At 52.9% G+C, this 24,565-nt stretch overlaps 1 protein-coding gene across 1 annotated transcript in view; it reads right to left on the bottom strand.

The window, feature by feature from the left end:
- Window positions 1-2,274: 2,274 nt before the first annotated feature.
- The window catches only part of SMAD6 (SMAD family member 6), a 79,024-nt gene continuing 56,733 nt past the window's right edge, over window positions 2,275-24,565 (bottom strand). Inside the window, exon 4 of the mRNA XM_003480446.5 lies at window positions 2,275-3,197. Within this exon, the coding sequence (XP_003480494.2) occupies window positions 2,656-3,197 (542 nt within the window). The 3' untranslated portion in view covers window positions 2,275-2,655. The remainder of the gene's footprint in view (window positions 3,198-24,565) is intronic.

The raw sequence follows: 24,565 nt of genomic DNA, 5'->3' as shown, positions 1-24,565 counted from the left end.
TTAACATGAAGGGTCCCTCAGCCTCCCTTTCCAGCCCTGGCTTGTATAATAACAGCTGATATGCACTGATTGGTGGACTGGGTAGGGTGTGATGTGCTTAAGTCTCCCAATTTGTACCCACTTCTGAGGCAGGAAGTTTTATTCCCATCTTACAGATGGTAACACTGAGGCACACTGAGACGTCTCTGAAGTCACTCTATAAGTGGCAGAGCCAGGATTCCAACTCAGGCAACCTGGCTCCAGAGCTCAAGAATTTAAAGACTCCCCCTCCCGCTTCTTAGGTGTTCCAAGCAACGGATGCCACCTAGTTTCTGCTCCTCCCATGACATCAGCCCTTGGCTCCTGCTCTCTCAGCCACCCCAGCCTGTCAGCTGGCCACTTATTTGTCATGTGAGGACCAGAGCACTGAGCCCTCCTGGGAAGCCTGCCAGGTCCCCTCCTTGGAACCCCCATGGAACCTCCTCCTTGTGCTCCTCTAAGGCCTCCCATGCTGGCCCCACACCAGGAACACACCGTTGAAGAAAGCAACCCCAATGGGCATCTTCAAGGCCCAACAATCAGCAGTGGCCAGCCCTGTGCACCGCTGTGTCTTGGTATGAGAACAGGATTACCAGGGGTGGGGAAAGAGTCCACTGGCATATAACTTCGGGAAACAAAGTGAAATAGTATAGTCCTTGGAGGTCGCGGTGGCCATGACTCCCACCTCTAGGCATTCACACTCTTACATAGCCCCTCCACACTGTAGCAAGAATGGTTTGTATGATCGACAGAATATAGTCGAAGTTGCGGCCTGACACTTCTGAGACAAGGTTATGAAAGACGGCAACCCCACGCTTGGTCTCTCTCTTTTGAATCAGTTGCTCTAGGGGGAGCCACATCACGAGTAGCCCAATGGAGAGGCCTACGTGGCGAGGAACTGAGGCCTCCAGCCAACAGCCACGTGAGTGCGCTTGGAAGTGGGTTCTCCAGCCCCAGTGAAGCCTCAGATGACTGCAGCCCTGGCGGACAGCTTGACTGCATGCAGCCTCATGAGACCCTGAACTAGAACCACCCAGCTAAGCTGCTCCTGCATTCCTAAACACAGAAACTGTGTGATAATAAATGTGAGTTGTTTCAAGCTGCCAAAGTATTAGGATAATTTATTATGCAGCAATAGATAATACACAGGACTTCTCAGAGCATTTAATAAGCTAATGTAAATCTCCAAGAAAGAAGATACACAGTGTAACATTCCCCTTAGTTATCTGGCCAGGAAGGCTTCTTTTTTGGGTTTTCTCAGGAGAGAAAACAGATTTAATATGGCTCGGGTCCTACAATTAGATGTAATTTCTAACCTTGATCTGTCTCATGAACTAATCACTTACCCTTCCAGAACCTCAACTTTTCCCTTTTATAGAGTAGAGAGAAACCACCTGCCTTTGCATAAATCATGACTAAGTCCCCAGATAAGCAGGTTCTGAGCTACTTGGTGGCAGTGGGAGAGGAGGAGGGCAGCTCAGTTAGGTCCTAAAGGGAGTTTCGCCCTGGGGCTCAGGTGGGTTCTACAGGGTGGTAGGTGGGCCCAAAACCCACCACCTCAGTCTTTCTTCCTCAGGCCATTTCCCCAAAGTGGTGAGAATCAGTGTCTTCTTCTAGACTGTGGACAACTCAGAGATGGTAAGCATGGACTTGAGGCTTCTGCTTCAGCCTGAGAGTTCCTCTAGGCCAGAGCATGAGCTTTGGCCATCAGACTGGAAGCGCTTACCCAGGATGGATGGCCCATGTACTCTCCCTCCTCCCCTCTAAGTCCTGTGGACACATCACAGCCATGAGCAGGAAGGAACATCAGAACCTTCTCTGGTCTTAAGAGCAAGTCCTTCCTCCCTTTCCCTTTTTTTTTGGTTTGTTTTTTAGGGCCGTACCCGTAGCATATGGAGGTTCCCAGGCTAGGGGTTGAATAGGAGCTATAGCTACTGGCCTATACCACAGCCACAGCAATGTGGGATCCGAGCTGCGTCTGTGACCTACACCACAGTTCACAGCAACACCGGATCCTTAACCCACTGAATGAGGCCAGAGATGGAACGCACCATCTCATGGTTCCTAGTCAGATTCTTTTCTGCTGCACCACGACGGGAACTCCCTTCCTCCCTTTTCAATGTATATGCTCAACTCTTTATCTGGTAAAAGACTGATATCCAGTTTTAGGATGCCTGATGGTTTAGAAACCCGCACAAGCCTTGCACGTCCCTCTTTGTTAAAAAGAAGACAGTTAAAAAAAAAAAAAAAAAAAACTATAATGCGAATACTTTATTATCAACGAGTGACTGGTATTAGCTTTTTGTCTGGGCATTAATATTTCAAAAACCATACACCAAACCCAGGCTTTTCCACCTAGCTCTGCTGTATCATTCTCTTAAAAAAAAAGAGGAAGGAGGAAAAGAAAGAAAATATATCTGTATTATAAGCCAAAGTGCGTCTTTCTTGTTTTGTCCATATACACACATTGCACCATACATAAATAATTACATTGTAAAAATGACTCCATAATTACAAGTATAATATATATTTCCATATAATATATAAAACTTTATATTAAATCTAGGTAGATGATATCTGGGGGGGGGTTCTTCCGGTGGGGCTGTGTCTCTGGGCACCGGCCCGGCGGCGGGGCCGCTATCTGTGGTTGTTGAGAAGGATCTCGAGCCAGCAGGGGCAGGAGGTGATGAACTGCCGGGAGTAGCAGGGCCCCCAGCCCTTGGCGAAGCTGATGCGGACGCTGTTGGGGTCGTAGGGGCCGTCGGCGGCATCGGGCTCGGGCCCGTGCTGGAGGAGGCCGGAGCGCTCGAAGTCGAACACCTTGATGGAGTAGCCGGGGGGCACCTTGCGGACCACCAGGGCGCGGCCGCCGGGCGCATCCAGCGTGGGGGAGTTGACGAAGATGGGGTGCTCGCCGCGGTTATAGGCCCACACGCCGTCGGGCTCCTTGCTGAGCAGGATGCCAAAGCCGATCTTGCTGCGCGTGCGCCGCACCGACTCGCTGCGCTGCTCCAGGTTGAGCTGGCCCAGGCAGAAGCCGCTGCCCTGAGGTAGGTCGTAGAAGATGCTGACGGCCTGGTCGTACACCGCGTAGAGGCGGCCCACACGTGTCCGGTGCTCCCAGTAGGCCACGCTGCACCAATGGCTCGGCTTGGTGGCATCCGGAGACATGCTGGCGTCTGCAGGGCAAGCACAGGGCACGGGGATGTTATTCCGGGTGCGGAGCCCAGGTGGCACTGCTGCCTGGCTGCTGGGGCTGGGGGTGTGTGTCTGGCACTCCACACACACCGGAACACCTAATTCCTGCCAGGCTGTCCTCAAATTTGATCCACACACAGGCTACAAAGCTACAGAGAGCACAGCACCTACTGGGTGCCAGGTGCTGTGGGTACACAACCACAACCTATATCCGGCCTCCGCCCATGGAGTTTGACAAGCCAGCAGGAGACAGCCCAGCGCCCACACACCCAAAGGAGGGACTATGTGCAGCGGGCACCTACATCCTTCTAGGTGCTGTGCTCTGTGTGGCTCACTCTACACGTGACTCACTGGGTCCTCCCATCATTTTACAGATGAGGATCCATGACTTTGTAGCCACCGGCAGCCTACCCAAGGCCACCCAGCCAGTGAGTGGCACCTCCGGGATTTGAACCTGGTCTAAGCATCAACCTGAACAGCAAAGTTAAGCTATCAGGAGGCATAAATCACCCCTCCAAGGAGACTCAGGCATAGGAAGGTGGGGTGGGTGGGGGACAGAGCCCCCCAGGAGCCCTTCCAGCCTGGAGCTTTATGCCGAGTCTCCCAGCAACCCCCACGCCTCACCCCTCGAGTTGGCTCTCTTGGCAGGAAGTACAGGTTTTCACCAGAACTGCAGCCGCTTCTGAGACAGAGAAGCTGAGGATCTCAAAGTGCTAACGGAAATCGCTCCTCAAGGCCTCCAGTTTGCCAGCTCTCTCGGGTGTGTGCTGCTGCTCCTCCTCCAGCCTCAGTTTCCCCACAGACAGCAAAGGGGTGGCCAGGAATGATGACTTCAATCCCTTTTCACTCCAGCTTGGAGCATCTCTGCTTGTCTGGTTGAATTTAGCAATGCTCTGAGCCCAGACCTAAGACCACATGGAGGCTGGAGCCTGTCCCTCACTGCTCTCGTGTGTGGCCAGCTTCTCAGATTCTGAAGTGTTTTGACGCCCGGTCTCTCCTTTGAGCTCCTGGCTCTGAGAAGCAGGTGGGCACCCATGACTGCCCAGTGAGCTGATGTGTTCCCACACGGGCCCCTGGCTGGGCTTTCTGCAGAGGGAGAAAGCCTGCTGGGGGCCTGATGGGGACATGGCGAGGCCCTTTCTGGGTCAGCGCCTTCAAAAGAAACTGATCAAAGTCCAGTCAAAGCCAAGGGAGAAAGCACTGCTGACAGTTTCGTTCAGGAGCCTGGATGAGGTCGGCTCTGCCTGCCTTCAGCCCAGCCCTGCCTAGAAGCCCAGAGCAGCAGGGTGACAGGGCCCCTGACACCCTCTTATGTACTGGGAGGTCCGCCTGAGGGGCCTCCTGTAGGCTGCCCGCTCTGCTGTGGCCTCGGGCTGGGTATAGCCCCAAAGGGTGTCTGCCTTGTCCTCTGCCTGGCTTTAAGGTCCCAGTCACAGGTCCTCAGGCCAGCCTCTGGGGATGTATCATTTTGTCTCACAGCCCCCACCCAGGAGGCTCATGGTTCTAGTTAATGGTCAGGGTGGGGGAGAGGCCCTGCTCCCTGCCCTCAGCTGACTTACCCCTCAGCCAGCGGGCAGAGAGACAGCTCTAGCCTGTGGTGGGTGATGTGGCTGTGGGCACTAGGCCAGTCCCAGCAGGTGGGCAGCCAGGAACACCCCAGCCACTGCCCCTTTCTCCGTCCATCCATCTGGCACTGGTCTAAGTGTTCCCAAGAGCCGGGAAAGCAGCACCATCCCGGCCTGGCTGTGAAACTCCAGCACCAACCTTCTCACCCAGCAACAAGAATTCCATTAGGCACCGAGAGGTGGGGAAGCAAAGAAGCTGTGCCCGGAGAATGCTGGGTGAGAAGACAGGCAACAGGCAGCCCTGAGTGCCTTCCACGAGCCTGGTGCCGTCTTCACCACAGCCTTGGTGAACTTCTGTCATCACTTCAGTTCACAGGTGTGGAAACTGAGGCCCAGGGAGGGGCCGTAACTGATAAAGGACACACACTAGTGAGTGCTGGAGCCAGCATCAATGCCAGGCCATGCTTGGAGCCCTTCTCCATACTCTGGCAAGGCTCCCCCCAGAACCCATGCACCAAGTGAGTCCCTCCTGCTTCCTGAAGCCTGTTTCCCTACCTGTAACCATGAGGCTCTCGTGGTCTGTGAGTCCTAGATGTGCTAAGCTACAAGCCGGCGAGTCACCTCCTGCCACACAAACGAAAGGCCTCCCCTCCCTCAAGACCCACCCAGTCTCATGAGGCGAGGGATTACTGCTGTTCCCCTCTGCAGATGAGACCCAGAGAGGTCACCCTAGTCATAAAGTGGCCGCTCTGTCCCAGGGTGTGGCCACTCTGCTGTCAAAGGCAAAGAAGCAGTTTCACAGTCAGAGTGTGCGAGAGGGTGTGCAGCGCTAATGGGACTGAGGGGGTGGGGAACTTCCTACCTCCCAGCTCCTAAAAGGCTTTCAATTCGAGGCCAAGCGGGTCTTCCTGTCCCCCTCCCCTCGATATTTCCCAGCCCAGCCACGCCCAATGCGCCTTCATCATCCTTCCCCACCGCATCAAGACCTGTGTCCCTGACCTTCCCGGTCTGGCTCAGGGGCCAGGCGTCACCTCCTGCGGCCTACTGGGTTGAGTGGACTGGGTAACACCTCACTGGGCCTGGGCTCCCGGCCAAGCCTTCCAAATTCCAGGAGATGGACTGCCACCTCTGAGGAGCCCTCTCTGACCTCTCCCTCTTGTGCGCCTAGGGCCTGACATGCAGCCCCTCCCTTGGCCTGAGCAGGTGTCTGCGCTGTTGGTCAGTGCCCACCGCTGACCTCGACTCTCAAGCAGGAAGAGGTGGGTTTCGGTTCTTTCTGCGTCTGTCCCGAGTCTACATGTATCCCCAGGGTGCTCTTGGAACACCCTGCAAGGGAAGGAGGAAGGAAATAAAATATATCCCAAGTGTCGGCACACTGCCCTCACCCCTACCCTGCCTTGGAATCCTGCCCAGCACGTGCGGCTGATAGCTGCAGGCCCAAGGGCGAGCTGGGCAAAGACTAGGGTCTCAGGTCTGATCCCGAGAGAAGAGGCCAGTAGGTGAGCCTGTCACCATGCTTGGGCCTCCCCATCCTCAGGAAGGTCTTGGGGTCTCTAGGCTCTTGGGGTCTCCAGGCTCAAGATGGCATCATCTTGTCCAGGGGGCCCCAATGCTTTGGGCTTTCACAAGCCAATACACTGTTGAAGAGAGGACTTGAGAATGTCACAGGGTTACCATGATCTTATTTTGTCACATGCAGACTTATTAAAAACCCCAACACCATCTACGATCTCTAGCACAAAAGAATGTGTCATTTGATACTCACAAAATAGGTAGGACTTAAATCAGAAAATCTCAAGTTAATACATTTAGGTTATATGAAATTTTCTTCTTTCACCATGGGCCAATGAAAACTTAGTCCTGAGACTGGCCAACTGTGCCCTCAAGATGGCACCCTGGGGGGACTAGGGGACTTGCCCAAGAACACACAGCAGTGGGTGGCAGAACTGAGACCAGAACTGGAGACCCTGGCATTCTAATCGTATGCTTGTCACATGATCCAAAAGGTTTCCGAGTGAGACAGACCTAAGCTCTCACCACTGACTGGACGTGTGGCCATGAACCAGCCACTGACTGTCCCCAAATCTCAGTCTCCACATTGGTGAAATGGACTTATGCAAAATTGTGTCTCACTTATACAGCCCATCTTTGGATTTTCTGGCAACTCCAGCAGCAGATCAACTGGGAGCAGAAAGAAGCAGCTGTCGGTTTATCCATCCCAGCCTTGGCCTAACCCTTCCAAGGCTAGGGCTCCTTAGGGGTGTTGGGGGTCATGACCCAGGGTCACTACCATGGCAGGTTACCACAGGACAGTAGATGGCAATGCCCTTTGCAAACTGTGAAGCACTTGGCAAGTGTTAAGATTTAGCTCCCAGCCCAGTACCTGAGGTGTAGAGAGGGGCGCTCAGTAAGCAAAGGAAAGAAGGATGAAACAACGAAAAACTGAAGGTGGGAGACAGAGATGAGTGCTCCTGGGGCTCTATTTACACACACACACACACACACACACACACACACACACACGTATTCAGGTACCATGCCGAGTGTTCAACACAAGATGACACGTTCTTTGCAAGAAGGCAGGCACCCCCAAACCCAGGATCCCTCTCCACATCCCAGATACAGAGCCCCACCCCACCCACCACACCCCTTGTCTGCAGCCTGGGGTGCCATGCAGGTTGGGAGGGGACCGTCTCTTGCAGGAGATCTTTTTCTTCTCGTGGCTCCAAGGCTGTGGTCCTGCCATCAGTCTAATTAGGAACCAGCTCCTTAATTGCAAATAAATACCGGGGAGTCAGACCCGAGTGAACAACATCAAAGATGACCGTGCTCTGACCGAAACTCCTGCTCGCTACCCCCTGCTCAGGGCCTGGCCTAGTTCCCAGCCAGACTCTGGGTCCCGGCTGGGAGGGTTCTGGGGGGAGCAGGGGAGGAGAGGTGCGGTCTGGCATGATGTCTGGGGTAGATGTGGCAGGGCAGCACCAGGCCGGGAGTCAGGAGTCCTGCAGCCAGGTGTCCTGCCTCCTGGCCCTGATCAGGCAGGCTGGCTCCTTCTCCCAGCCTTGGTCTTTCCATCTCAACAATGAACTCTACATTTCTGTGACGTCCTGAATGTTCACAGCAGATCTACTGGTAATCACCCACACTTGGAAAGCAGCTCAGATGTCCATAAATAGGAGGAGGGATGTTATGGATCGAATATTTGTGTTTCTCTGCCCCAGATTCATGTTGCAAATCCTAATTCTGATATGACAGTATCAGAAGGTAGGGTCTTGGAGTTCCCTGGTGGCCAAGTGGTTAAGGATCTGGTATTGTCACTGGGGCAGCTTGGATCACTGCTGTGCAGGTTCGATCCCTGGCCCAGGTACTTTCACATGTTATGGGCCTGGCCCCCCCCAAAAAAAGTTAGTACTTTGGGAGGTAATTAAGTCATGAGGGTAGAACCTTCATAGATGGAATGAGTGCCCTTTAAGAGACCCCAGAGAGGAGTTCCTATCATGGCTCAGTGGTTAACGAATCCAACTAGGAACCATGAGGTTGGAGGTTCGATCCCTGGCCTGGCTCAGTGGATTGGGGCCCCGGCGTTGCTGTGAGCTGTGGTGTAGGTCACAGACATGGCTTGGATCCTGTATTGCTGTGGCGTAGGCCATCGGCTATAGCTCCGACTTGACCCCTAGCCTGGGAACCTCCATATGCCGCAGGAGTGGCCCAAGAAATGGCAAAAAGACAAAAAAAAAAAAAAAAAAAAAAAAAAGTTAGAGAGAGAGAGAGCTCCCTCACCCATGCTGCTATGTGACGGGATGGCAAGAATACAGCTATCTAGGAACCAGGAAATGGCTCTCATCAGACACCAAATCGACTGACACCTGGACTTCTTAGTCTCCAGAACTGTGAGAAATAAACAGTATTATTTAAGCCACCCAAATTATGACATCGCTGTTTTAGCAGCTCAAACCAACTAAAATAATGGATAAGCAAAAGGAAGGCACGTCCTTACAGTGGAACACGACTCACCAATAAAAAGGAACAAACTACTGACACACATCACATCTCAGATGCATCAGGCTGAGTGTGAGAAGCCAGACACAGAAGCACATGTGCTCTTTCCACTGATATGAAATTCTTCTTCTTTTTTTTTTTAGAGCCACACCTGCGGCATATGGAGGTTCCTAGGCTAGGGGCTGAATCAGAGCTGTAGCTGCTGGCCTACAGACACAGCCACTCAGAATCCAAGCTGCATCTTTGACCTACACCATGGCTCACTGCAACACTGGATCCTTAACCCCCTGAGCAAGGTCAGAGATCGAACCTGTGTCCTCACAGATGCTAGTCAGATTCGTTAACTGCTGAGCCACAGGGGGAACTCCTGACATGAAATTCTTGAGTAGACAAAACTAACTGACGGTGACGTTAACCTCCAAGGAGTGGGGATGAGGGAAGTTTCTGAAGTGCTGGAAACGTGTGATAGCTTGACTGGTACAATGGGGTCGCAGGTGTCCACCTTGTCAAAAATCACCACGGAGGCGCTAAAGAGCTGTGCATTTCATTGCAGGTATGATGCCTTGAAAGAATTACAGTGAAGAAACTGGAAATGTGCTGCTAGGCCAGCCCTCTGTGGCAGAGCTGGAATGGTCCCGGCAGGGTTCTGAGGTGGCCCAGGGGACAGCCCCTGTGTTTCCAGGCCCGGCCTCCCGGTGGTGCCCGCATTCCTGCCACCAGAGGGTGGTGGATGCCTGTGATGGGCAGGAGGAGACTGGCCGCAGGTCCTCTCCCCTGCGCGCGAGCCGGCCCCTCCAAAGGCCGGCAGTCCTTCCTCTTGGCCTCTATGCCCTGTGAGGGTGCCTCGAGCCCAACGTGTAATTTTGTGGGGGGTGCTGGGGCACCCAGGGGGCCGGCTGCAGTCTGGGGGAGGCGGAGAGAGCTGAAATCCTAAGAAAAGCCTTTAGCTTCGTCGCATCAGCAGTTTTCTGTCAAAACAAAGGGCAGGAACGTTCCTGTGTGGCTCCCTCGTGGGCCACACGCTCCAAAAGCCTGAGCACACGCAATGCAGCTTGTTTTCCTCACGATTCCCCCCTTTCCATTGGGCCAGACGGCCTTGGACTCGCCCATTTTGGGAGGCCAACCGGAGATGTGCCCAGATTCCAGTCTGTGGTCCATTAGACTCTAAGGAAGCCAGACCCGAAGGCTCAGAACATTCGAAGGAAGCTGGGCCCTGAGTCCCCCTGGTCTCCAGGACCTGGCTGGGCTGTGTATCCTCCTTCCCTGTTCAAAGCTTCTGTGGATGCCTCATACCCTTCTTGGGCCACAGCAGCCTCTCCTGGGGATGGATGGAAAGGGCTGGCCCAGCCACACCCCAGTGAGCAAGGAAGCAAGGGCAGACCCCACTGAGAGCTGGGGAAAGACTTGGAGACTCGGAGAACTTGAGCAATTTGCCCAGGGTCACCCGGCAAGTGGGTAGCAGAGCCAGAGAGGAGCCCAGGGCTGGCTTTTCCAATCCTCTTTGCACAGGGCCCCCGCTGGGGCCTCCTGCACCCCTGGAAAACTCCTTTCTTCTGTCCCAGGTCATGCTTATGGCTTTATGTTCCCGTCCGACCAGCAGCTTTTTCATCTGAGGCTCCCAGGCCTGGGAGTAATTACGTGGCCCTGCATCTGGTTAACCTAACACCCCTTTAAAAGCCTTGTTTGCCCATTAGATAAGTAGTTTTTGTTATCAAACTTAAGGGGGAAAGAGAAGTTTCCACTTAACCTTCCTTTGTCATTTTAAGCTGTAGAAATGGCTTCAGCTTTTGCAGCAAGTCCAGAGATGCAGCATTAATTAGAAGCTCTTTTTTTTTTTGTCCCCCTTTGTGAAGGGAGGGAGAGACCAGCCCTTTATCCACTGGGATCCGGCAGTAAAAGCAGAGAAGGAATGTGCACAGGGCCATGTTAATGGTCAACAGCTTAGAACGAGTGTCTCGCTGAACACTTTCCAAAAGCAGGGCCCAGCTGACACGAGTTTCCTCTTATTCCCTCCCACCCACCCCTCCCCACCCCCACCTCAGCTCCAGCACCTTTGGCCCCCAGAGGAAGCCAGGCTTCCAAAAGGAAGTTCCTAATCGGTCATTACATCACGGGCGGTCTGGCCACCGCTGCCGCCCACACAGGGTCCACCTCAGGGGCTCTTTCGGCCACGGGTCTCTGGGACCAAGGACTGGGCTTTACCATCATCCTCCAGATGGTCAACCAGCTGCTCTGCTGGGGGTGGTGGTAGTGTTACCCCCAAGACAGGGAGTGAATCAGGGGTGCAAAGGGAGAATGACAGCAAGGAGAGAAGGGACGCCAGGAAATGCGCAGTCCATGTGGCCAAAATTCATGATTCTGCAGAGGCAAAGACTAAGACCCAAAGCAGGAAAGTGAACTTGCCAGGGTTACAAGGGAAATTAGCAATACAGTGGCTAGGACCAGTTGGGAGTCCCCAGCAGAAGGCTGGATTAAGAAAGAGCATGGGCCGGTGGGCAAAGCTGTTTGTACCTGAATCTCAGCTCTGCCACTCACCAGCTGTGAAACCTTGAGTAAGGGACTTCACCCCCTGGGCTTCAGTTTCCTAATCTGTAAAATGGAGATACAACTGCCTCTGGCTGTTATGATTAATTTCAAGTGTATCAAATATACCTGGTTCAAAATAAGCACTCCATAAGTAACAGCTATCTTTTCTTTTTCTTTTTTTTTTTTCGGTCTTTTTAGGGCCACACCCACGGCATAAGGAGGTTCCCAGGCTAGGCGTCGATCGGAGCTGTAGCTGCCAGCCTATGCCACAGCCACAGCAACGCGGGCTCCGAACCGCATCTGTGACCCGCACCACAACTCATGGCAACACTGGATCATTAACCCACTGAGAGAGGCCAGGGATCGAACCTATATCCTCATGGATACTAGTCAGATTCATTTCCGCTGAGCCACGACAGGAACTCCAGTAAGAGCTATCATTTTTTAACTAATAGTATCTCTGGTGCACAGTCTTATCTCTCTCTGTTATTGGTATAAATTCTTTAATAGATTGACTCAGTCTGTATCATTCATAAGGGTATTCATTTTAGGTAATAATACCTGCAATGTGCCAATGGAATTGAGAATCAAGGGGAAATCATAAAAGCAAGAAAGGACCAGTAGTAATAGTAGTGGTAGTAGTAGTAATAGTAATAAACCAGCCAGTAGTAGTAGTAATATACCAGTCTACATTTAATGAGCCTTTAACAAATGCCAGAGTATGAAGTACTGTAAATGCACAGTCTCAACATACTGCTAATCCTCTCAGTAATTCCCATTTTAAGCTGCAGCTGAGTGCTGAAAGTCAGGTAGTGTGTCCATAGTCCTTGGCCAGGAAGTTGCAAAGCCGGGATTCCAGCTCACATCTAGCTAGAGACGGGGGACTTTGCATTACTCTCTCACGGTTGCAACCTACAGGCTGCAAAAGCCCAGAGGCCTGCAGGGTGATGGCACAGGGACTGTGCTATACTAACCCATCCAGGTCCATGCAAGCCAGCAGCTGGAGGCTGTATAAAGACCAGATGTTAAGTGGTCCTTGGATGTGGAAATGAGCGGACCCCACTACAAGCTACCCAACTTCTGGGAAGGCCTTGGGTTTTCAAAAACCATGCAGCTATCTATGGCTCCCCATGCAGCCCTGCAGACACATCTACTTTTTGTGTTTTAAGTACAGTTTCTCCTGAGCCCCACCCCACCCCCTGCAACACAAAGAGCACCTTCTCCATGTGCTACAATAACGCAAGGTGATCTGAGGAAAGGGCTGCTGATCCTGGCCGAGTCCCTGGAGGGTGGGAGGTGCCGGGTGCTCTGTGCTCCTCACCAAGTCCAGGAGGCAGAAGCGCCCCCATTCTCAGAGCACAGACTGGAAGTCACAGAGGCCACACAGCCATGAAGCATGAGGATCCTGACCAGATGGCCTAACTCTGAGCCCCCCTCCTCTCTGACGGGCCCTCCGTGCTGCCTCATCTGCTCCCTCTGCTCTTTTGGGGAGTCCTTGGAGCCCCTGCCGCAGAGGGGTTAAGAGGTATAGTCAGCAGCTGCCCAGCTGGGTCCGAACCAGTCCTCTCTAGGGAGAAGCCCGGCAGGAAGGCCCGGCAGGAAGGCCCTTCTTTTAGCCTTGGCACCCTGAACCTGCTCGGCCCCATATCTCTGGTGGAACTAAGTGGTGGCCTGGGCTGAGGTGGGTAAGGTTTCCATTTTCATCTCAGGCAGTATTCAAACAAATCCTGAAAAGATGAGCCTCTCTTGCAACCCTGACATAAAACAAGCTTTCGCCCAGGCCCTGACGCAGGTCTGCTCAGAGTCTCCTCCACAGGCAATTTCCCCAGCACCTACCAAAACCTACCACCTCCATCAGCATTCTTCTCATCCTACCAAGACTGTCCCAGGTTCTCTGGGCCCAGGGGGCTGTGGCTTTTCTCCCCAGGCCTTGGTGCTCTGTGGACCAAGCTCCCTTCTTCTTCTTCTTCTTTTTTTTTTTTTTTTTTTGCTTTTTAGGGCCGCATTGGCGGTATATAGAGGTTCCCAGGCTAGGGGTCGATTCAGAACTGCAGTTGCCAGCCTACACCAGTCTCAGCAACACCAGATCTGAGCCTCGTCTGCGACCTACACCACAGCTCACGGCAACACTGGATCTTAACCCACTGAGTGAGGTCAGGGAATCGAACCTGCATCCTCATGGATACCAGTCGGGCCCGAAACCTACTGAGTGACAATGGGAACTCCCAGGCCAAGCCCTCTTCTTAAAGACACTGAAGGCAGCTTCTGAGAGCCACAGAGGCTGCCATCAGATCCATCTCCATCGGAGGTGATCTTTCAGACTCTCCCCCTGAAACACTGGTGTGCCTGCCTGGCCCAGCCTGATCCTCCTCAATGAAGCCTGATGGCCTAGGCCAGCAAAGCAAAGACCTCAAAGAGGCAGGGCTGGGGAACCACTTAGACCTCTGGCAGGGAACTGAGTGAGGGTGGGAGAATTCTGGTTCCCTGTGCCCTGGAAGGAAGGACGGTGAAAAGCATCTGTCTGTGCAGGGGAGGGGAGAGCCGAAGATAAGCAGCTTATAAAATCAGCCTGCATTTTCTGAGAAGGAACCAGTTTCTGCAACAAAAGGTTTTGAACTTTGCTCCCCTTCTGAGTGCTCTTTTGTTTTATCACCACACCAAGTCAGACTCCGAGTGGGATGGGAAAGCTTGGCTTTTCATCTTGCCCCTGGAAAGATGCTAAAATAACACTGTTTGTGCAAGATAATGAAGCTGGGCTACCTTAATCCCCAGAAAAGAGGTGGCAGGTGGAAAGAGAGGGAACCCCCAAATCCTCCTGCCTGCGGGGCTGCACTGCTGATGGCCAAACTCCTGAATTCACATGAGCTGGGCCCCTGGCCTGTCTTCAGGGCTCCTGCCTTAGCGGAGGGCGGGTTTTCACCTCGGCCTTTAAGTGCCAGAGTTCGCTGACTCAACCCAACCTTGACTTCCCTGCTGAATATGAGACCACAAAGAACAAAATCGGCCCTTTGGGGGCTCAGATAGGGACAGCCTGGGCACACATCAGAGGTGCAGGGAGGCCAGTGTGTGGCAGTTGGCGCTGTGCTTCAAGGAAGCCCATCGAGGGGCACGTTCCTGCCCTGCAGGCTCCTGGGGCTGGGAGAATTCGGGGCACCTCCGTTTCTCTTTTATTTCCCAAGTACAATCTAAGTTTTATTGGTAAAGCTCCCACCTCAGACTTCTACTTGGACCCAATGTAAAGCCATAAAAGCAAAGTACCTTAAAATTGCCCTCAATCAGCCTGTTTCGGCAGCTCTCAGGGACAGGAACCCACAGAAACAGTGGTGCAGAAGCATTCCAGGAGGTAACCAGGGGAGGTTACCCACAGCCTGGGCCCCTCAAATCCCCGGCCCCACCCTCCCCTGCTACTGGGATCCCTTAGCTCTGTACCTTGAACACCTCACTCTGTGTGTATTTTGTCTATCCTACTCCCTTGATCTGGACGAGTCCCTGAGCCCACAGGCAGCAGGGAGGCGAACAGGTGCAGAGCCCAACAGCTGTGTTCCTGTGGGCAGGTGACTACATATCTGAGTGCAGGGCGGGACCAGCTACACACCTTCGAGGGCCCAGTGCAAAGTGAAAATACAGGGCTCCCTCTGCAAAAAGTATTCAGAATTTCAGTTGTGAAAGCAGAGCCTTAAACGGAGTGGAGGCCACTTCTGAGCACAGGCCCTGAGCGGGGCACACCTTGGCCACCCAGGAAGCCGGCGTAGGAACTCACCCAAAGGGTGGGGGTGGGGTTCATCATGGGCCTAACAACAGTAACTGGCACTTGATGAATAGGAGTTTCCTCCCCATTCCCCAAAAGTTTGTCAGATTCTTACTCAACCATCAAGACCCCAATGGTCACCTCCTTTGAAAAGCCTTCCTCAGTCCCTGCGTCTGAACCACCCGGTCCCTCCTCTGTGACACTCTTTGATGCTGTCATCAGGAGGGCATGAGAGAAGTGTCATGCACCTCCGCCCCTCCTCCCCTGGGACCTGGCACCCTGCCGCCTGACCAGGGTGCTCTCAACAATAGGAGCTGAATGGAATTTCACATCCGAGAAATGGGAGGGTACTTGGAAAATCACTGGGTTTTCCCCAGGTGTGAAAAAGACAAAAGCATTGCCGTTCCCATTGAACAGATGACACCACTGAGGCTCAAAGGCCAGCATATCGAGGTTGGGAGGGAGAAACAGCATCCTTACTTGCTGATCCTCATGATGCAGCCTGGATGATGGAATGACAGGTGAGCTCTATGTGTCAGGCTTGTTCAGTGACTCAAAAAGAAAACAAACAAACAAATCTCAAAACAAAACAAACAAACAAAAAAACTGCCTAAAGCCCACGGTCATTTCATCTGGCAATGGGGGTAGATTTAATTTCTCAGGCTTGCTAAGTCTGTGAGGGCGAACGGAACAGAGAGCATGGCTCTCAAAGGAAGAGCCAAAGAACAGGGTGGGGAGCTGGTTTTCTTATGTGCAAAAGCTCTCAAACACAAGCCTCTTCTAACACCAGCCTGTTGTTATTTACCACAGGGCCAGTACCAGAGACCTCTGCAAGTCAAATACGCCTGCCTTATTTACGTTAAAGACACACTTTGGGATAACCCCCCCCAAATTAAAGTCCCAGAGGTAGGGGTTTTCAATTTAAAAATAATCCCTGTATTAAATCCTTCCCTTTAAAATATTCTTTTGTAACTCAGAGGTCCAAAATCCACGCCTCTTTAGTGAATGTAAAGTCCTACATACTGGATTTTCTTAAAGTGAGGGCTGCCTACATGATTCTTATACATTTCTAGAACAAGCAGGATTGCTTTTACAAGAAGCTAAAAGCTAATATTGACTGGAGAGATCATTAAGCCACAATTAAATACTAATATTTGCTGTTAAGAACACAGTAACATGAGATTTAAGCTTTTCCTGCAAAAATGTTGCAGAATGACCCAGGGCTTAGCAGAAGATCACCCCTGCAAACCCTCCCTGTTTGTGGCTGTGCTACTGTGTGCGGCTGACTCTGAGCTGTCCATACCCAAGCTCCAAGAGGTCTGGAAAGGGCTGGCTTATTTGATATGGGGCTGCAGTCCATCCAACCCTTGAGGCTAGCAGGTGAACAAGCCCCACAGACCTGTGCCCCATGCCTCAACCCCAAGTCCAAGACTGGTTTCCAGAGCAGAAAGAAGCCAAGCTTGGGTCCAGATACACAGGGGCACACAGCGCACGACTCAAAGTTAACACAGCAATAATGTGAGAGCGATCATCACAACAGCCAACTGTGCTTCTGTTTGGTCTTCTAGTCTCAAGGCTAATGTTTCAGTCAAGAGGGGCACACGGCTTGTGTGCCATGATCCAGCTGGTAATCCTTCATGTCTTCTAGGAAAGACAAGGGGTCCAGGGAGACACCTGGGTTGAACCCAACTGGTGGCAGTGCCCAGATGCCTTGAGGGACTGCCTTCCCCTCTGGAGGGCTCTTTGCAGCCACAGGGACCTGTATGACATGGAGAGGAAGGAGCGCCTTTCCTGAATCATGGGGGAGCCTGAAGGGGCTCTTGGGGAGGGGGGCTAAATACGCATGTGTGTCTACCTGAGCAAGCAGCACACACCTGGCATGTGAGGGTCCAGCAAACCTTAGCAGAGCTTTGCTAAGTGATGATCCTGCGGTCACTGTCACCCTATGGGAATCTAGCTGCTATTGGGCACTGTCTAGCCACACACCCCATCTCATTTAACCCCAAGAACAATCCTAGGAGGTGGGTAGAATCTTAACAGAGGAGAAAATTCAGGGAGGTTAAGCCCCCTGCTCGAGGTCATACAGCCAATTAGCAGACTCCACTCCCACTCTTCTTTCCATCCCTCCCACAGAAAGTGACACGCTAGGCACCCAACTCCTAGCCTATACTAGTTCCACCAGGCGGTCGGTGCCGTCTCCCTGCCATCTCCTACCAGTGCGACTCGCACCGCACCTCCTCCACCAAGCTGGCGCCGGCCACACTGCCCCTCACCCCTGCCTCCTCCCTTCCCCATGGGCACAAATGGCCCTGCAGGCCGCCAGCGTCTGCATTCCTGGAGCACATGCCCAAGTTGGGCCCACTAAGGAGGATCCAAAGTAATGCAGCCCATAAATCATAGCCATTGTGAATTTCCCTTTTAGCCACAGGCAAAGTCAAACTTTTCCTTCCCCCACTGTAGTTAACCGCTCTTGGTTCACTGTATCTCTCGCGGCTCTGCCTGGCCGGGGGCCAGCGCTCAATTATTAATTAATCTGGGAGGTGCAGGTTGCATTCTTGGCCACCTAACCACTTCCTCCTCGGTCAGGAACTCACAGGCCAGGCCCTTTTCGTTACATCAAGCGTCTCACAACATCCCAGCCCGATCTTGTGGCCGTAGCTGCCAGAAAGGACGCTTAAAACCAGAGTTAAAAATAACAGCAGAAAACCCAAACCCCCAGAAGTGTCCTTTCCCAATTCCATCCTGCAGGGCCAACCCAACCTGCGTGCAACTGTCACGGTCAAAGCACCGCATGCCTCGGTTTCTCATCTATGAAATGGGGCTATATTCTCCTGAAACACAAGCTGCTCTGAGTGTATAGGAAGGGATGGCCGTGAGCCCTCCTCTCTCAGAATTCTCACTAGCCAGAAAAAGAGACACCAAGACTTAAAAGAGGCAATCCAGAGGCTGGGCCGGGAAAGGTGCTGCCTCTGATTTCATTTGCTCGCTTTGTCCTCACTGGCTGAAGAAGGATGACAGGCAGCTGGGTGAATGGACGACTGGCGAGGCTACAGTCAAGTTCAGGTTTATTCATGCGGTTTGGGCGACTCTGGGGGTGAGGAAGAGGATGGAAGGGTGAGCCCCTCTTTGTCTGGGTCACATCTTTGGGAGGGCTTTGCAGGGACAGACACGCCGAGAAATGTGGGGATCCAGAGAACAAGGTGACCAACCTTGGTGTGAAACACAGCCCCCGTGACAGTGAGGTCCAGTTGTGAAACCAGAGTACAGTTGTCCTGAGACCAGTGCCAAACCCTTGGGCCAAGCAGGACCATTCATTCCTGATTAGAAATAATGCTGAAGGGTTGATGCCAATGCTAGCGGCATGAATGTCAAAGGTCAGCTGTAAGATGGGTGAAGGACAAAAACAATAGAGGGAACCTATCAAGTCATAAAAAGGATAAACATCTGTTGTGGTCGGAATGCTATCAAGTAAGTATCCTTCGGACACCTTCTCTCCTCCATGCTCCACTGGCCCTGTACCTACCCCATGGTAGGCCAAGCTCCCTTGCAGTGGCCCTGTCAAGCTCTGGGGACTCAGCTCCTGAGGGTATAGTCTAGGAAAGCTCTTTGAAACCTCATGCTTTATCTACTCCATAACCTGTCTGCTTTTGATCAGATACAATCTGTCCCCCAAGTCCTCCTGTAACATCGACACTCTGTGGAGCAAGGGACACTTTTGGCTTCCCTTATCCTAAGTGCTGAGGCTCTTGGCTAAAACATGCGTACCGCCAAGATAAATGGTCGTGCATATACATAAAGTCCTATTCATTAGGACCCATAAATCCAGAGTTTGTAATAATTCCGAAAGCAGCTGGGTTGAAGTTAAGAAAAAAAGTTTTGATAAACAAATGCAAAATATAAATAAGGTTCAGGAGAACTGTTTATCCTACTAGCACTGTATAAACAACTGGCATACCAATTACAAATCGCTCTTATCTGTTCACTAAAGCAGAGCTCCGAATGACCTCTAACAGGAAACATTATCCATTAGCATCACAGTCCATGGAATTCGAAGATCACACAACTTGGTTTCTAGTAACCTTTCCCGACCGCCTGAATTGTTTGAGGCATCCCAGAGTTGTCCGTGTCCCCTTTCTGTGAATCTAGAAAGGAAGCCATTGGGCAGCTGTGCCCCCAGCACCCCCCTGCCCCCAGGTCCTTCGGTGGGCGCCCGGGGAAGGAGTGGTAGCCCTTGGTTCCATAACATGCCACCCAGTTATTTCTGTGCCCATGTGAAAGAAGCAGCGTTTCCTAGGGCGTTTGGCCAAGGGACCCAGCCAACTGGGGCATTTGCACATGGGAGCAGCTGAGGAGAGGCCCCACCCCGAGTGGAAACCCCTCAGGCATCAACTGCAGCAGGGGACCCCAGGATGTTTATGGCCTCCTTGGTGTATTTCTAAATGAGCCAGGCCCCATGTTTTCTCTCTCGGCGGAAGCGCATGTCACCTGGGGGGGCCCAGGGCACTGATGTTTTCTGAGAAGCAGGCAAGGTGAGGAGACCGCAGTCAGCGCGGGGACTATGGGGTGGCAGGAAGAGGCCCGGGCAAGGCTGGGAAGCCGTCAAGCTGAGAGGGTGTGTTGGTCCTGGCCCGAGAGGACAGACTGCGAGGCCCCAGAGAGGCGGGCAGAGGGCCAAGCTGGAAATACCGAGGGCTGCTCCAGCTCCAGGAGGTGGCCCTGCCAAATCGGGGAGGCGGCACTGACGGGGGAATGGCAGGTCCCGGCCGGGCGGGTCCCCAAGGCCACCGAGTCAGGAGCAACCGCCTGTGTCTCTGGGCACGTGGGGGCTGGAGCCCCGCCAGGGAGACCCAGAGCCGCCAGCTTCCCCGGGGTGCCCCTATCCTGGCGCTACCCTGTAGCCCACCTGCCTACGAACAGAGGAAGGCCGAGCCCCTCCAAGTGGCACTGACCTTGAGCAGGGAGTCAGGCTCAGCCTCCAGGCCGGAAGACCGTCCTCTTCCCTCCTCCTCCTGTCTCATGGTTCTGGAGTTGCCTGGCAGAGCCCTCTGAGACCACCGCCCTGTGGCTACCGCCCTCGGCGCATTCCAGGCATCTTCTGGCTCTCCAAGACACTGACAGCACCCACTGGGTGACAGAACCGGCCTCAGGGGGGCCTCCAAGGCTGGTAGGGGCTTCTCCGCTGTTTCCCCTGAGAAAGACTTAAGGGGCAGGGAAGCCAGGCGTGCTGGCGGATGCATCTGTTCCCTCTCCCTACCGATTTCTTCGTACCCCCCACCATGGGCTTCAAACACTGCGGTCAGGTATGACCAACAAAAACACAGAGGCTGGGGCTTGCCACGCTCTTGCATCCCGACCACAGATGGACGTCCTGGCACAGATACCATGGGTCCTGTCATTGACCCACAGTTTGACCAGAAGGATCTTCACCCCTTTGTTTGGAATCTGAGCATCCACTTGGTTTAACCCTCTCCTTCCTGACAGCCTTTACCATAAAACAGGCAGACCGACCCACATATAAAGAGCCACCAGGTCTAGGAAACCATAAGGTTGTGGGTTTCATCCCTGGCCTCATTCAGTGGGTTAAGGATCCGGCATCGCCGTGAAGCTTGGATCCTGTGTTGTTGGTGCCTGTGGCGTAGGCCAGCAGCTACAGCTCTGATTGGACCCCTAGCTTGGGAACCTCCATATGCCACAGGTGCGGCCCTAAAAAAGACAGAAAAAACAAACAAACAAACAAACAAAAAGAGCCACCAGGAACCACATCCTGGCAGGTCGCTCACGGCAGTCTGGCTATCTCTACCTTCCCAGAGCGCTACCTCCTGACTGTTCCCACCCAGCCACGAGAGCGGCTCTGCCTGGGCCTGGAACATGTAGGGCCCCACCCTGAAACCCTGAAAGCAAATTCCCTGAGGGGAAAGAGTGGGTAGGATGTTTTCAAGAACCACTCATTGTGGGTTTGGGGTCCAGCCAACAGAAGTGCCGCTGAGAAGCAAGAACAGTGTTTGCTTACGAGGTGAGGCTCCTCTCCCATGCTCACTAAATGCCTACTGTGTGCAAGGGTACACCAACCCAGGCTCCCCGGAAGAAGAAAGAATCCCATGGCGAGGGCCTCGCTGGAGGCTGAAGGGTGGGAGAGGGAACGGTGATGTCAAAGGAAATCAGAGGCTCTTGTTTCTGTAAACATCTTCCCTTCTGGTCAGTTCCAAGGTATTTCATGGGCTACACACACATATTTTTTTCCTCCAAACTGAAAGAGCCCTCCCTAAGACTTCCAGTCTGAGGGGAGTAAAAGAAATAGCATAAACATTCTTTGCAGCTGGCCTATAGGAGGTGAGCACTAGCCTGGGCCTGTAACTAACTGCAAGCCTGTAAAAAAGCCCTAATGCCCACCAGTTCCGAGGGCATTTCCCTGCTCCCAATTCAAAATGCAGCCTGGCACCTGGGAGATCCGCCCATCACCCCAGTGGGTCATGCGAATGTCTCAGAGTTGAGGGTGAGGGGGGCTACGCCAATCTGGATTGGTGGAAAGTCAGAAAATTACAGGATGCTGGAGAACATTCTAAGAGCAAGAGCAAGCTTATTTCAAAGACAGACTTGGGAGCTCCCTGGTGGCCTAGCAGTTAAGGATCTGGCACAGTTACTGCTGTGGCACCAGTTCAATCCCTGGCCAGGGAACTTTTGCATGCCAAAAAACCAAACCAAGCCAAACCGAACCAAAAAAGTTAGGGGAATCTAAGGGATTCTTGGGGAAGTGCTCAACATCAGACTCAGAGCTCATTTAGCCCAACCTCCTCCCTTTACAAAAGAGGAAACTGAGGCTCGGAGAGCAGAAATCACTTGCTGGAGGTCCAGCAGCCAGGCCCAGCCTCACAGTTAGGGCTCTGTCTCTCAGGAATGACTTGGTCTTCAAAACCACTGGGCTCAAGGAACAAATAATCCTGATGAGTCTGGCCCACATGAATTATTTTTGCAAAAGGGTCTGTTTGTTTGTTCTTGCGGGTAGCAGGGAGAGAGTCCTTCCTCGAATGGCTGTCAGAACGACTCCCCGCCTCTGCCTGAGAAGTGACCCGCCCCGGCTGGCCGGCACCACCACAGACTCTCAGGCAAAGGATGTGCGTTGCAAAAATGGGGCAAAGTTTCCTATTCTGAAGATAACATTGTAAGACACAGGAAGTCTCCGAGCAGAGCCTGCGTTTCCAGAAGGTCTCTGCACACCCATTCGCAACCACTTCCATTGTACCGGGTTCCTAGAGATTCAAGGCTGGGGGATGAGGATGGCGGTGGGGGGCGGGGTGGGGGGGTGGGGGAACAGTGCTGGGAAGGGACAGCAGCTGTGGCCCAGGAGGTAAGGGTCCAGAGAGGGCTTTCGAGGCCCCCAGGCTCACTGGGCCTCCCTGCAACACAGACCTCTCTCTGAAGCCTGCTTCCTCCACCAAAAAATAAAAGGGTTAAAAGAACTAGTGTTTCCCCTGCTTTGGGCCCTGGTGTCCTGATTCCCAGGCCCCGCCCCTGGAGATTCTGATTCATGGGTCCTGGGTGGAGCCCTGGAATCTATGTTTTTCACAAGATTTTAAGAGGCCCCTTTTCTGGCTGATATGTCACAATCCCACGAGTAGAGGGTTCAACAGCCTGGCACAGCAGTGAGTGAGCTGGCTTCCTCGAGGGAGAAATGACAGGGGCAGGAAGGAGACCAAACAAAATCGACTTCCTAGCATTAGACGGACGTGGCGGTCCCAGCCGGGAGACCGGCAGGGAAGGCGACACTCTGGAGCCACCGCGGATGGCCCTGACTCAGTGCGTCTGGGTGTGTTTGAGGACAGGCCCTTGGGACAGTGCGCACCTCCTCATGGGATCCAGTAACAAGGCCCTCAGCTCAAATTCCAGCTCTGCCACTTCCTAGCTGGGCATCGGGGACGAATGGCCTTAGCCTCCCTGGGCCTCAGGCTCCCCATCTGTGAAATGGGATCAAGAGCACCCAGGACAAAGGATCATGGGACAGGGAACTTACCGTACTAATAGCTGACATGTCCTGCAAGCTCACCATGTGCCAGGCACCTAGTGCCCACAACAGCTCTGGGGGGTAAACATTACTAACTGCCCGTTTGATGGACAAGGAGGAAACTGCGGCCTCCTAACACATCCAAGGTCACCCACTGGTGAAGGGGTGGTGCCAGGATTCACTAATACACAATCTGACCCCTCCACTCCTGGTGGGCGTGCAGCAGGCAGGGAGGCCCTCTCTCCCTGGATGCCGCCTTCCACGCAAGGTGCTACCCAGCACCTCCAGAGTGCACAACGCTGACCTTCTGCAGGGGCTAGGGGACTGGCCACAGGGTCTGCCCTCAGAGCTCCAAACCAGGGGAAGAGAGGCCACGACCACAAAGAATGTTATAAATGAGGGGCACCTAGGGGAGAAGGATGCTCAGTGCAACATCAGTGGAGGGATGGGATGAGGGGGAGGGAAAGTGGGGCTCCAAGGCTGAGGGATGGCCCAGGCAAAGGTGCATAGGCAGAAGTCAAAGTGGAAACAGTTCCCTGAGGCCAGATCACAGGTCATGGAAGAACTCATGGAGAAAAGATGGTCTCAGCGGGCAGCTAGGGTTGAGCCCTCAGGTGGGCTGTGGGCACAGGGAGCCACGGAAAGGTGGTAGGCAAGGAGGGTGAGGTCCAGACCAGTCCTCCCCTGTTTCATGGGGATATATATATATATATATGTATATATATATATATATATATATATATATATATATATATATATATCCCACACCTGACCTTGAGCTCGTTCGAGGAGGGGACCCTGCCTATACCTGGGTGTGATTAATACTGGGCCACAGGTGGACCTTCTAAGTGGGGACCCTAGAATTACAGCAGCACGCAATGCGGAAGAGGCAGAGCTTTTTTTTTAACCTCTTCATTTGTCAAGCCCATTTAGAGATAAGACAGACTAGTCTACTTAAATAAAAATCCAAGAGGTGAACAGGACCTGGCACACAGTGCAGCGGTTCAAGCATCTGTAAATAAATATACACATCTCGACATGTTTGCAGTGCTGTTCCTAATTGTCTGTCTATCGGATCTGCCAACTTCTGAAAACACTGCACCATAAACTCCCACTCTTTGGGGGGGCAGCTTGTCAAATTCCCTTTTTATTTCTATTCATCTTTGATTTAGAGATTTCAAAGCTATGCTGTGAGGATATAGCAAGGGTCTTTTTTTTTTTTTTTTTCTTTTTTTCTTTTTCAGGCCTCACATGCAACATATAGAAGTTCCCAGGCTAGGGGTTGAATCAGAGCTGCAGCTGTCAGCTACAGCCACAGCCACGCAGGATCGGAGCCACGTCCGCTGCCTATGCCACAGCTCCCGGCAACAGCAGATCCTTAACCCACCGAGTGAGGCCAGGAATCAAACTCAGATTCTCACGGATACTAGTCAGGTTTGTTACTGCTGCGCCACAACGGGAACTCCTCTATCAAGACTCTTGACTATTACATCCTCCTGACTACTTGAGCGT

This window comes from Sus scrofa, chromosome 1, assembly GCF_054392235.1.
Source record: "Sus scrofa isolate SSC_HxYL_T2T_F1_AM1 chromosome 1, Sscrofa_HxYL_maternal_Yorkshire_Landrace_v2.0, whole genome shotgun sequence".
NCBI classification, from domain to species: Eukaryota; Metazoa; Chordata; class Mammalia; order Artiodactyla; family Suidae; genus Sus; species Sus scrofa.
This window is presented reverse-complemented; position numbering and strand designations above follow the sequence as displayed.